This window comes from Anas acuta, chromosome 7, assembly GCF_963932015.1.
Source record: "Anas acuta chromosome 7, bAnaAcu1.1, whole genome shotgun sequence".
NCBI classification, from domain to species: domain Eukaryota; kingdom Metazoa; phylum Chordata; class Aves; order Anseriformes; family Anatidae; genus Anas; species Anas acuta.
The window spans coordinates 24,314,414-24,332,586 of record NC_088985.1 but is presented as its reverse complement, the minus strand read 5'-3'; the positions used below and the strand labels follow the sequence as shown (position 1 = coordinate 24,332,586).

General features: G+C 40.7%; 1 protein-coding gene across 6 annotated transcripts in view; it reads right to left on the bottom strand.

Moving 5' to 3' along the window:
* ARMH3 (armadillo like helical domain containing 3) overlaps positions 1-18,173 on the bottom strand; it is a 118,689-nt gene that overhangs the window by 73,826 nt on the left and 26,690 nt on the right. For all 6 annotated transcript variants that reach the window (XR_011098229.1, XM_068688276.1, XM_068688273.1 and 3 more), the window contains 5 exons: positions 15,691-15,749; positions 14,317-14,382; positions 13,190-13,259; positions 11,623-11,683; positions 8,690-8,778 (listed from right to left, as the gene is read on the bottom strand). Coding sequence is in view for 5 of the 6 variants with exons in the window: in XM_068688276.1 (XP_068544377.1) it covers positions 8,690-8,778; positions 11,623-11,683; positions 13,190-13,259; positions 14,317-14,382; positions 15,691-15,749 (345 nt within the window). In the remaining variant the exon portion in view is untranslated. The remainder of the gene's footprint in view (positions 1-8,689; positions 8,779-11,622; positions 11,684-13,189; positions 13,260-14,316; positions 14,383-15,690; positions 15,750-18,173) is intronic.

Below are 18,173 nucleotides of genomic sequence, written 5' to 3'. Positions count from 1 at the left end.
TGTAATAAATGCCATACCTGATGAGAAATTCAGAGGTAGGGAAGCAAAAGGCTCGAATGCGTTACCCAGCGATGACCTGAGCGTTAGGAAGGAGCAGATCTGGCTGTGTTCAGCATGGGCAACCACTCGGCTGAACGGTGATCAAAACAAACCCAGCAGGAGACGAATGTCTACAGATAGGTTTTGACAGCAAAGAACCAGAGGTAGTTTCCAGATAGAGCAGTAGGAACACGAAACGTGTCCAAGAAATAGCTCCATTGCTATTACAAACTAATGCACCAGAACCCCCCGAGGCACGAGCTATCCCGGCGTCCCTGGACACGCTAACCAATTACTCAGGGACACGGCGCTTGCTGCTTCCCGTCAATCAGCCAAAGTGCTGGAAACCAGAGCTGCTGCACCGTCGCCGCAGTCCCCTCTCTCAGGAGGGCAGGGGAAGCAATACAAGCTTTGTCAGCATCGCTATTTAACATGCTTCAGCTCCTCTCCTTTGCTCTGATAAGGAGGAAGAAACCTGCTTGCAGGGGGAATGGCCACCTGGCTGGAGGGCTGCTGCCACCGCTGTCTCCCTGCTTGCTACATTCCTGCTCCCGGCCACCAAAGCTCTGCAGCAGACAGCAGCTTATTATTGGCAGGCCCCCCGCTGCCAGCATCTTGGAGATCTACAGCTGTTCCCTCTTTTCCCCACGAATTTCAGGGCATAAGCATGAAAGCAGCCTTATTCTTCATCAGGAAGAACAGCATGGCAAGGGCAAGGGTGCATGCTGGCATAACCCATGGCTCCCGGGATCAGCCGAGTAAGCCACTTCGTTTCCAACCCTTTACTTACCTTACATAGCCCCTGTTCCTGGTACTCACTGTTCCCACCTAACTACAGCCAACGGTGTGCAAATTGCAAGCTTAATGGAAATGCTGATTGCTGCTGCCAGAGCAATGCTGCTTGATAGCATTCCAGCACGCAGTAGCAGAGAAATCGCATCTTCTAACTTCAGCTGAAACTCAGATGAGCGATGTGTCTTTTTCTTAAAAAGTTAAATAAAAACTGTGAAATAATTAAAAAGCAAACACCTACAAGCTACACGTTCCTCTTTAGAGGAAAGGGAAGGATTGAGCTTAATTCTACTCCAGCCGATGGTGCAGGTTCACACTTAATTAAATAGTAGTCTTGGGAGTTAAGATTGCACGTTTTTGCACAGGGTCTAAAATCAGAGCCAGTTTAGAAAGGATGAGCATGAGAAAGAGCAGAAACACTGAGCAGGGACATGGGAAGACAACAAATGGACCTAGGAGCGTTGCTTCTTGAAAACAAAAAGGGCATGGGGATAAGTCACCGCATTTGGAGTGCTGCAACCCCTCCACACAGAAGAAATGGCTGTAAACGGCTTTGCTGTAACCTTTCTATCATCAGTAAGACTGTTTCCCCCAAGATATTATCACACTCTACTAGGTCACCATGATCTACAAACTCTTAGGGATGCACAACCCAATTCTTTGGTGTTAGCTGGCTTTACTTAAATAAATACATTGCAGCACAGAGCAACGTATCCAGGTGAGACCTGCCAAGCAGTATGACTAAAAGGTTGCCAGATGGCCACTGAAATGCCTGAACTTCCTTTGTGCACATCTGAGCAGAGCAAGGCTCTGTTGATGAAGAATTCCCATCCTGATCTCACCAGGTGAACCATAAAAAATAACATCAGATTTTGATTATTATCTTCCATCAGTAACTGGAGTCAAACTCCTTACTGATAGTGTTAAAATATATTAATAGAAAGTGATAGTCGCTACAATTAAGTAAAAGTACACTAACAAATACATAAGTGAAAGGAGATACTTCCTAAAAATGCTGCACATAGGGAATTTAGAATATTATTTTATAAGAAAGCCACTTATTTTTATTTATTTATTTGCATTTCTTACACCTGTACTTAACCAAATGTGAAATGCTGTTACCACAGAAGAATTCTAGTTTTGGTTGAAAAAGGTGACGTGGAAAGGTTAATATGAAATTGGCCAACCAGGTGAGAAGAGCATTTGTAGCCTTTCTTCTGAACATCATACATCATCTGCTTATAGTTCGCTTTGTAAGATGGGACAGGGATTTTCTTTGGGATAACATGGAGCTACAGAAGTAAATTTAAAAAAAATAAATCGATATCAACCCTCAATATTCATCATAGCTACAGACAACATTTCTTTTATAAGATGATCTTTCAGTTTCCATCCTTTCCTGAATTCTAACAGGGCTAGTTAAGTAAATAATACTAAATACCAGTAAAATCAATTAATAGCAGAGAGGAAAATAACACAACTTATACAAATCTACAAGTTCTTTTTTATAAACCAACAAATTCATCCGTTCAGGTGCTCCATCACCTGAACTCTGCAGAAACTGCCCAATTTGCCCCAGGGAGCTGCTACCCATCAATCAGGAATCCCAGCAGCCTGCATCCAAACCAAGCACACGGAGCATAAAACTGCTGCCACACATGCCAGGGGCCAGTGCTCAGCAAACGTCGTTTATGCAGTCCCACGACTAACATCTGCCCTCAGGATGTTAATAGAAGACCTATGAAATCCTGCTCATGTCTTTCTTGGCAAAGAAAGAAGTCACAAGCACGGCTGAAACAGGCTAGACATCATCCTGATAAGAAAACATCCTTTCTTCTTTCAAGTCTACAATAAATTAAGAAGCACTGACAAATAAAGCAGGCTACACACCTTAGCTAGACACTAGCTTTCATTCCTCGGTTTGCCATGCCAAAGTAAGGTCCCAGGAAGACATTCAAATCCAAGAATAGGAGAAGGATATTTAGTCCCATCCCTGAAAGTTAAAAATACTGAAGATTCACATGATGATGTCTAACCCAAAGTTCCTATCCAGTAGCACTTCCCAGCCTCTCCAGCCCTCTGAAGAAGCTACATACATTAAGAGTGTCTTCATTCCTCCTCCTACTCCAACTTCCCTCCCCTGTGCCATTCTACCCAGTTTCTCCAAGCTTCTCCAAGCTCTCCAGCACAGTATAGGTGCCTAGGAGACGTAGATGCTGGTATGTAGCTTCAAAAGGTTGGACCAACCTCCCACAGCCATAAGGCATGGTGAAATTAGACGGTGAGCATCAGGTAAAGCTTGCACTAAGTAGAGACACAAAGGAGCTAAAACTCCAGCATTTGTTCTGCAGTTCTCTTAGAATTTACAAGCAGCAGAGTGAAGTCAGAAAGCATTTTTGCTGGAAGGTGTTTGAAAGGTCAAGCCTCACATAACGATTTCTTTCTCTTCCCAAAACAGAATGCTTCAAGTAGAACCAGTTAACAAACAGGCCTTTGTTCTCACCGTAGATCTCACTTTATGAAAGGATTTTACGATCAACACACAACCTCCTGTTCCTTCCACCCTACCCCTATGCATGACCTTTATTATAACCTTTGAAGATGTTGTGCTGAAGAGACATTCTTCTACGCTTGTGTCATCCTTCTCAGCTTGAAAACATTTCTTTGTTCCTATATCTATGGAATTCCTAATTGCACAAAAATTACCACAGTAGCATCGTCTGTATCATCAGCTGGAGAAGGGCATCGGTTAAATAACTGCCTCCTCTGAACTCCACTAAGAGGTCACCCACATGCAGAAGACACTGTCCTTGGATCTTCAGCCTTGGTAGTATTTTCAAAGCCACATAAGACATTTTGCATGTTTGGAAGAAGGTCAAATTTTAGGTCTTTTATTCAAACAAACAATCTTAAGTAATTTTCTAACTGACCAAGCAGCTCTATACTCTGTCAAATTCTCATAGCGCCTAGTGATCAGACAATTTACCAGTGCACTAAACAGTGTATGAATCTTGTCTCCACAAAAGCTTCGAGACAAGCTTCCCTTGTCAGGTAGCTGCTGCAGAATGTTACAGTGATGGCAGAATTAGAGATGACGGGGAGATGCAACAGTACCTGATTTCCAATCTGTTCAGCAACACAGATCAGAGCGTTGAAGCAGACTATCAATTGCTGGAGAACCAGAAATGCCATAGGTAATAAGCACTATTAGTAATCAATATGTCAACAGAACTACCAAAGCAAGATACAAGTGACTAAACAACACCAACTTAAACATACACTACAAAAAGACAAGTGCGTTATATGTACTGAAAGGGTTACTTTCAACCTCCAAAATATTCTTTACTTTAATATGTTCCAGAGGAACCTTTCACCTCTTGAGTATTCCCCCCAAAAAAGTTCAGCATATTATTCCCACATTATAAATACAGAAACTGATAAAAAGATCCAAGGAGTCCAAACAAAGAATAAAATTATATTTTGCCCAGTAGCACTGCAAAAGTCTGCTTTGACAATCCAAATAAAAATGGATAAAAATTAACTGCTTGATGATGCCACACACTTGAAGCACCTCCATTTAAAGAGTACATTCAGCATCTGTCAAAAATAACCAAGCTACGAGACAAGCTGTAGCCTGTATGTTACAATAATTTGGGAACCTGTCTTCAGTGCTTTCTAATAGCAAATCTCATTTGTAATCCAACTTCATATTCAATTGCCCTGATAAATAGTTATCTCTCCATTATTCACTACTATATATTTTTAAATTATCTACCTCTTCCTATTATAAGTCTACATTAGAACTGCTTTTCTGTTTCTTTAAATATGACTTTTGCTTAAAGCAAACCATAGCAACTGCAAAGAAGTTACCTGCACCCCCCCCAAGCTCGGAGTGAATTGCTCAAGCATTACTAATTTTGAGGTGGGAGGAGTTGAAGAAATGAGGTATTTTTAAATAAAAAGCTTAAATGACTCACGAAAATTCTTTTGGCATAGCTTATACATGCTTGACAACAACAACATATATAGCACCTTTCAGCACCCAAGTGCTGTCGATCTCTTTTCTAGCTAGTATGTACAATTAAAACTCAACCCCAACTCTATGACCAGCAAAATCAACCTTTCTCACATGGCAAGGAAGGGAACCTAAGAAAAACATCGGGTATAAAGTGGTATTTCTCAAAGCAGGGAACTGGTTGCTACTAAGTAAAGTTTCCTCTTTAGCTCTGAGTTAACTTACACTTGACATTCAATAAATCAGCTTTTAAAAAGTATCAGCTACCCTGCATTAACAGCCCAGCAGATCTGAAAATTGTCCAGAATGGAAATAGGGGAACACAATCGTATCTACTTAAGATTTCCAACGTTGGCCAAAATTTCCACGCTAGTCATCAATAATAGCACAATGTCATAGAAGAAAAAAATGAAGGTTTTCTTCAGAGCTCAAAGGAAAGAGACATACACTAATGACAAACAACTGAACTGAAGATAAGCTGCCATTAAGTTCTCCTTATTAGGAACCAAGATCAGAAGGAGTCTCTGGATCTGAATGTCTTATCCATCTATCAGCAACTGCACATGGTAATTATTTCCATAGACTGATCAAGATGCAATTGCTTTTGCACTAGTACTGTTTTTAGGATATTCTGAAGTCCAGCTCCACCAGCCATCAGATACTTACTTTCACACAGTCTCTAGTCAGAGCCAGTTTACATGCACTACTTTTGCCATCTACACATCTTCCTTCCTGTCCTGTCTGTTCTGCACCTGCACTCACACCATTTGCAGTCCCATGGATCATTCTCTGGCAGCTAAACCTTCTCAGTCACCTGGTCAGCCCAGCTAGAAATGTATATTGTATTGAATGCCTTGGTCCTGGCCCCTTCGCTTAACAGGAAAAATAATAATAATAATAATAAAAAAACAGTCTAATGTGGAAGCTAAGGCTAGATCACAACTGAAGACTTAGAAACAATGTTTTCCTTCTTCAAACTGAGATACTGAAAAAAGACGACAAGCAGAAGTAAGATCCCATGCAAAAAACATGGCATACAGCAGCACATCCAAAAAATTAAAGTATTGAAAACTACAAAAACAGACAGATGCGTGTCCTGAGAGATGCCAAGCATGTAGCTCCGCTGCTTCTCTCTGCCATCTTTGTAACTTAAAATCAAAAAAGGAAAGGCAGAAATTTTCTTGAAGTCCTGCTGGTCTTCCAAAGACAAGGAACCCACAAATGGAGAGCATCAATCTATCCATCAGATGACACACGAGCGGCTTATCTTAGAGAACAGCTAACTTTAGAAACAGTAGGTGAGCAGAATGCTCCCTTCGTTGCTACTGCTTCCACCTACAACCTCTATCTTGGATCCTCCACATTCCATACAGACTACCTCCTCACCCCACAGTATTCCCTTTGTCTTTTTCTCCCACTCAGTTTTCTTCCTGAAACTACTCTCTGCCTGTTATGTTCTAGGTACACTTCTCTCCCCTCCTTTCAAGGCTTCCTTACACCAATTCTCTCCAGCTGCTTTGCTCCACTCAGCTTTGTTTGGGGGCTTCCACTGCTGTTATCCACACTGCACAACTGCAGCTTTGCTCCAGTCATCACGTACCTTGTCATTTAAGAAGACAAGTGTGGACTTGAAGACCTTCTGTAAAGCTTGCCTGGTTGAGCAACTGAGGAGATCTCAGACCTTAAGGTGAGTAGATGTTCCCTTTCAGGCACTCATCCAGCAGTGACAACTAATCCTTCAGCCCAAAGGGATGGAAATGAATGCAGGAGGCCCTGTACTCTGGTTTGGTATTGCCTGTCAGGCTGATCAAGACTAGAAAAATACCTTTTTCTTTTTTTTTTTTTTATATCAAAGGCAGCAATGTTCTGGGTAATCAATGAGCAGCCTTGATAGGGATAAGAGTTAATTATGAAATACATCTCAAGATAGAGCTGGCAATTAGCACTTAGTCTGCCACAAACAGCACTTTAGAAATACACACCTGGAGCAGTTAGGAAAGGCCCTTTTACAGGTGCACATATCAGTCAACACAAGGCCTTGCCAGCCTGTATGAATCACCTAGCAGCTGCTGAAGAATCTCTGTTCACCTCAATATCCTACAGAAAGAAGATTTAAAACACTTACTGTAATTTACTTCTGCATGATTGGATCTCCCTACACATGCAGAGATCTATACTAAGGGAGGTGGAGCTCTTCAGCTACATCAGGTGTGCAGACATTCCTGGTCCTTCACAGAAACTTGATCAATCTGAGTGCTTTTTACTATACTGCTTTGCTTTCTAAGCATGTGCAGTACCTAATACTCGTGCAGCACTTTACATTTCCTAAGCACTGTGCAAACACCAGCTAGAGACAGCTAACAAGGACATCTCAGAATACTGAATCAATGTGTAGCAAGGATTACTTCTTTTTCCCCTAAAACAGGAAAAGTTAAAGATTGAAAGATGTCTCATACTGCTCTCTGGACTGTGGAATAGTACCTTCAAGGAGAAAGCATTATATTTGAGACTTGAATAACGCCATTGTGTAGGAAAGATCCAGCTCACCCTGGCCAAATAGGAATGGATCCAGGTTGCTGGTAACTGCTGAGAAGACATCACACAAACTGTCAGATGCAATTTCTATTCACCACAGACATTCGCATTGTAAACACTTCTCCTGAACTAGTACTACACTGCAGCCATGCCTCTAGGGGTTCTGTTCTGAAGAAAGCAACAGAAAAGAAATCACTAATCCCTTAATTAGGAGCACCCACTTCACCTTCTATAGGAATAATTTAGAAAGCCTGAATGGGCCACATGTCACACAAGGCAAAAATTTATTAACTGAACCTGACTCAGATTGTCAGTTCGTTTTTCTGTACCTACACTCAGCTGTGCAAAGCTACTGAAGGGAAGTACTCAGCGTTAATTAAGAACAGCTTCAGAAGCCACTCATCACCACCTTCTTCCCTCTCAAATTTCTGATGGGAGTTACATTACACCAGCAAGTCACTGATCCTAGGTCTCAAGTACATCTCCAGCAATACGCAATTAGGGCCATATTCCCTTGAATTTTCATAAACCTCTTGTTTAAGACACAACAGCTTGGGGATTAACTGTACTTTCCTAGCTGAGCTACTTCAACACTTGCAAGGTTAAAACAGAAGCACACACCATAACCACAAAAGAAACCTGTTAGTCTCCTTATCCATTCTGCTGTCCTCCTCTCCAGACCTCCCACACAATGATGGCATCATAAAACAGTCCTAAAATGCTACATCCACTACATTATGAAAAAAAATAAATAAAAATCAAGCATTTTAAAAAGATACCAGTGGCATAAACCAGACTATCTGCCATCAACGCAAAGGTCAGACCTATACACCTCTCTTCCTTCCCACTGACATTTCTAGGTTGTTCTCCTCAACAGGAGATTTAATGTACACTATTCTATGTATATCCACTTCTTACAGTTAAAAGGAAAAGTAGAGTCCACCTCCATTTTATCTAAGAACCTACCTCCCTTTCACTCTCAAATAACTGAGAGAAACACTGCTGCATAAAACATTACTTCATTTCTCCAATCAGGTGAAGGAGGACTCAGGTAATGAAAACCAAAGACACTTGGATACCATGGTGATCATGGCCAGACAAGAAAGTAAATTAGCTACCATTATGATAATGACCTGGCTTTCTAAAAGAGGTAATTTGCATGTAGCAAGTAAGCTGCAAAATAAAGATGATTTAACAGAATTGATGCTTGCTGTTTAACCCTGTAGCACTAGAACAAGCACTCATGGACAAACAGCTACCCACTCCTTGGGCTTTTTATATTTGACCATCTCTGTAGATGCAAAGTACCTGACCAGAGCTCCCTCCATGTGTAATGAAGCCTCACTCTGCATTTCTTCTGGTAGCACAGCAGCTTGTGCACAATCTGAATACAGCGTCTGGAAAAAAAAAAATAAATGCAAAGGATCAACTGCATTGCATTTCCCAGTAATTATACACTGAAGCTGTCAGCGTCTCAGAAATCAGCAGGGAAGCAAACACAAACCCTAACAGAGGAGAATGGAGCTCATGGTTTGGGGCTCCAAGAGGGAAGCAACAACCGTACAGGATGAACCAGACTAGACCAGAGGAAGGTGCCTGTATAACAGTTCAAGCTCAACATGATTGGTTGCTCTTTACATTTAATTAATACTTTCCACTCTTTGCTGACTTTATCTGAGGACCTCATAAGCTCTACAAATGTAGTTACCTGACTTTCAGGCTCCAGATGCATGAGATATTGCTACCAGATTTTGGAAAACCTGGCCAGAATGGAGCTTTTTGGTTTCTCTGGCCCAGGTGACAAGGCTGAAAGAACCTATACAGTGAAACTAAATCCGTAAGGTATTTAGTTTGACTGAATGAGGCATGCAGTTTAATTTTATATATATAATACATATATATATAAAATTCTTTCAGGTTTAAGTATGAACTTCAGAAAGATCAAGCAATACACTTATGAGCTCTGAAATCCCCCCAACATACAGCTAGTATAAATCTGAAGTCTTCAAATCATGCAGGCCTCTATAGCACTTTATAGTGGTTACAACACCTCTATAGCAGTTATACAAACTCCTAGGTACACAAACACATTTCAGTACCATCAAAACTAAATACATCATATGGTGAGTAAATTCCCTAGCACTTGCAATTTTTAAGGACAAGATAGAAAACGTATGCAAATTTGAATTTGATAGATCAATCTACTTTTAATCACTGGCACTTAGAAAAAAACAGAAAGAAAACAGACTTCAAAAGGAAACAATTCCTTTTTTCCTAAACTCTTATTTCTCAAAAATACATTAATATCAATACCTCTCTGGAAAGACACTCCTGAGAGACATTAAACATCACACAAACAGAGAAATCAAATTAAAAACATTGCATGGAAATTGTTCAAGATGGGGTGAAGAGTTCAAAATAAGACTTTCAAAATCCCTAAGAAATAATATGCACATGGTATATGTTCTTTTTAGACTCTTATACAATCCCCAAAACACAACAACGGGCTAAGGACTGAAGTGGCTAACTTCAGAGGAATAAAGGTAAAACCACTTGTAATAGCTGAGCATCACATTAAACACTGCGTTACAAATTGGATTCTCAAATTCAAATAGAAAAAGGAATCAAAACTGCCACGATAGTAGAGAGCTGTCTTCAGATCAGGAACAGCAATTGCTCTGGGGAGAAAGCCACCATTTCTGATGTTACTGGCACCAGACAATGCCCAGTGCCTTTCCACCTACATATTTACCTGGCTGTAAGATGAGAATTGGCCTCTTCAAAAAACTACTTAAGGCACTGACCAGAAAGAATCTTGTAAAGGATAAAACTTTTTTTTTTTTCCTTCAATTACAGCAGTGTTATTGCAAAATACTCTGCAGAGATATCTCAGCACTGAAACCTATGTGTAGTACGCAGCAGCATACATTTTTCTGAGTGAAAGCAAGGCACGGAAAAAAAAGGGTTGGGGGGCATTACAGTTCCAGTCCCTCTGCCTGAGGGGTCAGGGAGCCAGCTACCAGCCCTCCAGACTCCCAAATCACACTGTGGAAGTCACATCCGTCCTGGTGGGGTGTCTTTGCTAATTCAGCTTTGCACCAAGAATTCATAACACACTTAATGGACAAAATAACACCTTTGGGCTGGATTTCTCTTTCCAATATTAATATGCCTTCCACTGAGCAGATTCATATTGCCACCTATTAAATGTAATGCGGAGAAGTATCACACTATTTGTGCATTCAGAATATCCACTTCGTCTGCAATATCTGTGTCTGCTCCGGGATGGTTTCAGACAGGAACATAGTGAAAGGGCTGCACAAACATGCCAAAAGGAATAGATACGGATGTCTACTGATTGTTGCTACAGCTCATTATTTTTATTCTCATGGGGTTTCTAGATGCGACCTTACCTTTGAGCCCAAGCATTTCTCAACCTTCTTCTCAATCCCAACATACTACCCAACTACAACTAATTCTGTAATTGTCATTAAAAATACATTTCTCACAAAGTTTTAATTGAACTCTATGACCCTCACAAAGGCACTGTAATTTCAGAGTTATTTGGGCAAAATCAGAGCACACTGAGAACTTACGGTAAGGGAAAACAACCTATGTATGTGTATCCCTTCCACAGAATACAGTGCTGTTCAGGCCTGAGGGAAATTCAGTACTGTACAAACAGTCAGAGCAAAGCCAATGATTTGCCTAAATCCTATTTCTGCCCTCCAGGACAAAGCAGAACAAAGCATTCTAAGGGCCTAGTGGGACACAAAATGCTCGTGTGCAGCTCTGTCCTCTTCTCTTCTCCTTTTCCCCACCGCCAAGTATTACCCTAGCAGCCTATTTCAGGCTTAAACTTCTTTCCCACTCTCCACATCACCTTCCAGGCCTCACATCAGTCATCCCCACTTTTTTAAAACTGTTTTTTCAGTTTCTAGACCAAGAATTCTTGCCATGAGTGCATATTATGAAGCTTCTTTCAGATTGAAAAGCTCTTTGTATTTGATCAAGTAAATGATGAAATCAGTTTAAAAGGTGGAAATTCACTTCACTTTCAATTTTCCCATCACAAAGATTATTTTAGAAATAGAAAAAGTTGCCAGAAGAGTTCATGAAGAGCCATCCTGCTCCCCACCAGCCACCAAAATGTTATTTCAGCCAGACAATTGTTATATGACTAGAATTCCATCCAAATTCAAACTTCAAATGAAACTAGGAATCAACCAACAGATACTTACACGTAGAGATCCATAGGAAATTCTTTCATCATGTGTGTTACAATGAACTCCACCATCAAATCTGAAACAAAAGAAAATGATAAAGCATTGAGCTAGCTACAGCTAAATTTTAGTAGACAATGATGAAGAAATCAAACTACCCCACCAACCTCCCTACCAGCTAATAGTCCTGCTTAGAATAAACAAATTTTGCTGGAATTAAAAAAAAAAAAAAAAGTACACTGGAAACCGAGGGCACATAATATAATTTTGTTTGAGGCACTGCTTTCCTCATATGCTGTCCTTCACTATTAGTCAAATAAGGAATACACTGTGAATTCTGATGCTTAGAACTGCTCTCGTATTTCAAGCCCTGTCACTAATGGAAAATTCCATTGAGAAGCACATTTTAGAAAATCATTCTCACCAGAAATCATACAACCCAGAGGTTTACTTTCAGAGAAGATATCGTAGAGAACACAATTATTTATCCATAAAATCAATTCTGAAGCAAGTAAGCCTAGTCTGGTCTTAACACAGACTATACTTCTGCTTAAGACTCATTCAGGAAAAATAAAAATAGAAAATAAAAAATAAATCAAGAACGTCTCTAACATTTAAGGGAACCCAATGTGAGGATAACAGGTAAAAAGCTCCAAAATACAATTAAAACAACTGAAAGAGATAAGTTACTATGGTTCAGCCAATAAATCCTAACCAAAGGCACATCCATGTATTCACCTGAACGTAAAACACTTAAGTTGTGCCACTGGTAACAACTGTGAGGTGTAACCTCCTACGGTCCTAAGCACCCAGCAACAGGACTCTATAGTTAGCAAAAAACAGTCCAGGGGAAAAGTACATGATATCTGGTAAGTCTAGAAAGATTCATACCCCATCAGTTTTGTTGTACCATCAACAATCACCTGTTTGAAAATCCTGGAGCACAAGACTGCTTCCATTTCATCAGGCTTAAGAGCTGCCCAGAGATTCAGTCTCCATCCATCTCTGTACCCATTTATATTTTTGGCCTCTGCAGCCATGAGTCTCACAATTTAATCATTCACTGTGTGAAAAGCTTTCAGCTGTGCCTCTACATCCACAGGCAAAACCAATCCTTGCTACTGACATTCTTATTGTTATTTTTTTCACTCAGAAAAGGCTAAATGCCCAGCAAATCTTCCTCAAAATGCATTTTTGTCTTTTCCATAGGTTTGTTCTCATTATATCATCTAGACAGTACTTGTGACCAACCGTCATTACACTCACCTAAAACTCCTAATTTATTAATCAACTGCCCTGACTATTGTTATGTAATCAAGTGAAAGAGGCCAACAGGCTTCCACCACACTTGCTGTAAATGTATACAGGATTTCTTGCTACAGAGCAGTAATCTTGAATTTAATTTCTCTGTGAAGCAGCCAGGTATAGAGATGGACTGTCCATAGCTGGAAGTCTCTTTAGTACTTAACTGCTTTCTTTTTATGTCCATCCACCCCTCCCCTTAATCCACAAATCTCATTTTTCTGCTGCAGAACAAAGGGTGCTTTGGGAGCCCAAAGCAGGCAGGCACTCTAGCAATACTCACCGAGCACTGCACACACCAGCGGGCGACAGGGCAGGTTCTTGTCTGCCGCTTTCTTCCTATGCCTCATTGGCTTCAAACACACAAAGATGAAAAGAAGTCAGAAGAAGCCTGAAGTGACATTCTGTGTATTACTGTATTTTTCATGCAAATAGTACCATCACAGACTTCCCCTTGTCTTTCTCTCCAACTGCTATCTCACCTAGATTAATCCTGAAGGCCACAGCTGAGGCAAAATTTTGCTTGCTTTTCAGCACACCGACCACTGGGTTTTTGTTACTCTAGCTGCGTAACTGGAGGGCATTGTTATATCATAGGATAGAAAATCACACAGCAGTTCCTTTTGCTTGTTTAACATCCTGATTTGCTCCTGACCCAGATGCCTGATCTGCATTCTTAACAGCAAGTGCAGTATTAAATAGTTTCAGCCTTGACAGTAATAAACCAGAGAGGCTAACTGAACAGAGAGTTTTCTGCCAAGTGGGAAAGACTAGCACCCTTGCAGTATGTTTACTATAAAGTAAGATGTTTGCTTCTGTCCTGGATCAGTGACACTTTCAAGCACTGCTCTGGTGTCAGATGAGGTAGCAATCACCTGCACCTTAAAAACAGGATGCATTAAGTCAGAACTGCTCAGTTACTTGTAACTACCTAAACACCTCGTGAGCTAGGTAAGGAAACTTCCTCCATGGATACCTACAGGAAAAAAATATGGAAAATATATTTTCCTCTTTGAAGACAAATCCCTCCATTCAGGAGAAAGCATAAGCCAAATCAGAGCACCCAGTGTAACTCCAATTGCACATTATTACATCAAGAGGGCTGAGGCTTGCTGAAGCTTAAGGAAGAACATTCTGTGTTACTGATCTCTTCAGAGACATCATAACACACAGTTCCTACCCAGCTACACAGGCTGCCGAATTCACCAACAGGGCAACCTGTCTTTTGAAGGACTGAGACATTCTGGGAATTATTTTTAAAATCCTTCTCTAACTGCTGCATTTCTGAGTGTTTCCACATGCCTTAGCAATCTAGGTTAGACGTCTGTGACACAGTTTTCAGCAAATGGGGATTGAATCCTGTGTTCTCATCTCAAAGACAATGCAATGCATCCATAGGAAAAGACTCACCATCCTGTGTAGGTTTACTCGAAAATTCATATTGTCATCATGGAGAAAAGCATTAGCATATTGATCCTATTGAAAAGGGGAATAAAAAAGAGAGATGAATAGCAAACCAACTGCACACCAGCTTCCACTCATCTCTCAAATCACGTGCTTTAGTGCAAAGTTCCTAATAAGTAGCTATAAGGTTAAAAACACCCGTGTAACCTTCTAATGTCCACACACATCTTCAATCCCACAAAGCTAACCTCCCTCCTGAACCCAATTCCACATTAATTAAAGTCTGTACTACTTGCTGTTTTACTCACTATTTATTTTCCATTACCTTCTTTGCTCATCCAAACTGCAGACTGTACACATGGCAGTGTCAAGATTTTAACAAGTGCTATACATGTATAATGCACACAGATCTTTGTGACAGTGTGGAAGAAGGTCCAAACTGGCATTTTGATGGACCCATCATACCAGAAGTCACTAGCAAATAGGTTGATAAGCTGTCCCACCCCTCAGGCAAAACTTGTTTCAAGACCAGCTCTAAATCAAAGTGATTACTCCGGGCCATACAGCCAAGTTGTTAAAATAAATACACCGTTCCTTTAGTATCAGAGCCAAAACATGCCCTTACTATGTAGAAACAGCATTTCTTATCTTGTATTCACCCACCTGAAGAACTTGAGTGCCACAAATACTTGTTTATAAATAACAGAAATGCACATAATTAGCTTTTAGACTGCACCCCGAAGAAACATTACTTCAGAATCCTTACACTGGTTATGAACACTGCTGTTTTTTACTCTTTGCTAAGAAAGGTCTTTACTTGCAAGCAAGCAAAATGTAAATGCCACACAAACTCCACACCATTCAGGTCAAGCCATTAGTGCACACTTCCCACAAGACAGGACCACCTTCACCAGCACTGCTGACACAGCCCAGCGATCCTGCTTTCTCACCCTACTACAAGATTTCCTACAGTCCTACAACCACACAGCTTTCTTTCACTCACATCCTTCTTGGGCAGATGGGATACAGCACTACCCATACTCACCATGAGTAGCAAAGAGGTGAAAGGTGTTAGTAAACTATTCATCTAAAAGCCTGCAACACCACAAGGTGCTCAGTAGCTAAGTGAGAACAGGCATAGGTTCACTGTTTTCTCTCTCTGCCCCTGTGAGTTGGCTATACCAAGTAAGATTATCCAATTTTCAAGTAAATTTTAACAGAATGGCATCAGTTTTATTAGCAAAACATTAATTGCCTGAGGGCCTCATTACTTAGAACCACTGTGGATTTTCAGCTCCTGGTGAACAGGAGGCAGGGGATGTGTAGACAGACAGGGCCCTGTAACACACCATCTGCTGAAGGGTCCCACAAGAAACCTACCTCTGCTATGCACGTCAGGATAATCAGACACAGCTTGCCACTGTGTAGCCGGTGCTCATCTGCAAAGAAGCAAAAACAAGTTCTGCATGAGCCACACAAGCCTGGCAATGCAAAGGTTATTTCATTCTGCAGCAATGAGAGAAAGCCCAGCCTTGGAGAGTCTTCATACCCCTACTTCCTCCAGGATAGCTAACAATCCAACTATTCTCATTAGGCACTCGCCCTCCTGGTTAGACATCAAATCCCACAAAGCTTTTCCCCAACGAAGTTTCTGATTTGAATCTCCAGCACCACTACAACTATCAGTGAGGTTTCTGTCTCACCCAGTTTTACTTTTGCAGGTATTCTAAATGCTAGTATAAATCCCTGCCTTTCTGTGACAATGGAGGTGTGCTTTTCCCTCTCTGAGGCAAAATGGAAAGGAGATCACCTTTACTGTGGGTTATGAAACAAAGTTTTGCTAGAGGCACAGCACAGTGTAGCAGAGCAAGCATGTGGGGAGTTTAAGCCCCAAGTTTTAAACCCAATGATGAGAGACATGACCTAGTTTGTTCTATGTAAAACCATGAATGAAGTCAGCAAGGATAGCATTTTAAGGCAAATTAAGAGTTAAAGAGCTCCACTTTGATCAGGTCCTGCAAATTCCTATTCTTCTTAAAACTTCAAGCAGCTTTTGCAATGACTTATTATTGAAGGGCTGAAAGATTCACAAATAGAATGAATTCTGCAAATAAGACAAGTGCAATTTTTGATTGGATTATTTAGAACTCTTCTCTCTCAATTTTAACCTTAAATGCATCTCAGTTATTTAGTGTATAAGTCACAGAGTAACTTTGTATGGAAGAAACCTCTGGTCCCATCCTTGCTCAAAGGACGTGCATAAAGTAATCTATAAAAATAGACAGAAGGGGTTTAGCTGGCTATTCTGTATATGTTGATGCCTCACCTTCTATTCCAGGCTGCTGAGGGACAGATATTTACTAACAAGATGTGTCCTGTAGTATGCTGATTTCATCTTGCTGCTCTGAGTAAGAGGAATTTTGGAACAGGGCAGTTAAAAGTCTCGCCTATGTCTCCTTACCTCAGCTAAGGCATGTAACTAAAAAGTTTTCTACACTAGCAAGAGAAGAAAAAATGGCCTCAGAGAGCTCTGATGCACTGAAGCCTTATTATTTTGCTATTGCAAGGCCTCACTGTATATTTCTGTAGGTGCTGCTACTACTTCTCCCTGGGGATCATGCTGTAAAGGCTCCTGTTCCATACTAAGTACTCTGCCTTCAGCCAGCGTGTTGTGAAGATCATGCCATTTTCAGCAGAGTTATGGGGCATCTACGCAGGCAGTTTACTCACACAGACACTCTGTACTTTAGCAGCATCCTTCATTAAGGGAACAAAGCAGACCACTTCCTAGGGGGGGTGTATCAGTATGAACCCTATTTTACAGATGGGAAAAAATGACACAGAGTTTTTGTTTCTCCCGAAGCAGCTGCCTCTGACTGGCACAAGAGAGATGTCAAGAGGAAAATCTAGCAAAATGCAATCTATTAAATTATGCTCTCTGGGACAGGACTGAAACAACTGTCTAGTCCTGGATGTGGAGCAAACCAGTCTCCCCTCTAAGTGTTCCACCTGTCTCAAGACATACAGAGAAAATTTAAGTTCTTCATTTTTCTTCCCTTGTTGCTATATTGGTTTCACGCGCTTTCTCTTACACAAGAAGAAAAAAGTCAGGCAGGACCCCATCTATCCTCAAAATAAAAGGACAGGAATATACCCACTAGAATTAATAGGCAGCAGTTGGGAAAGCACATTTTTTGTATGACTAATCTGTAGAACTCATTGCAACATACTGCCATGGAGGTGAGGAGATAGGTCTATCAGCCACACAAATTTAAAATGTTTTACAAGCTAAAACCAAGGTGATGCTTCTTTCTTTAACTCCTGTCTCATACCAGGATAAACTCATTTTTAGCTGGCTTGTTTAGTAAGGAATCTCCTCTATCAGGTTTCATTCCATCTGAGACTAATCCAGCCTGATAGCTCCTGAGGCCCTATACACACTTCCCGTATTATAGTGACTAATAAGTGTAGCAGTTAAATTTAAATACATAAAAATTGTTTCATCAGAGACTTGGATCAGCAAGAGAGACCCTGAAAAAAACAAATGAGAATGATTAGAGAGCTAGTAAGCCCTCCTCATGCATGCAATCTATAAAGAATGACTGAGCGAAGATTGAGGTTGTTTAGTTTAAAGACAAAAGCAAGAGGAGACATGAAAGCAGACTTCAAATACAGAATGACTGTCACAAAGAAGAAAGAAATAATCCATTCTCAATACCCATCTTGGAGAAGATAACTAGTAATTAATTTAAATCTCACCGAAGAATTTAGGATGCACATGAAGCTTTTTCACACTGAGGGTAGTTAAACAGTTGAATAGTCTAAAAACAGTACTCCCCTATCAGTGTCTCATCCAACCTGTT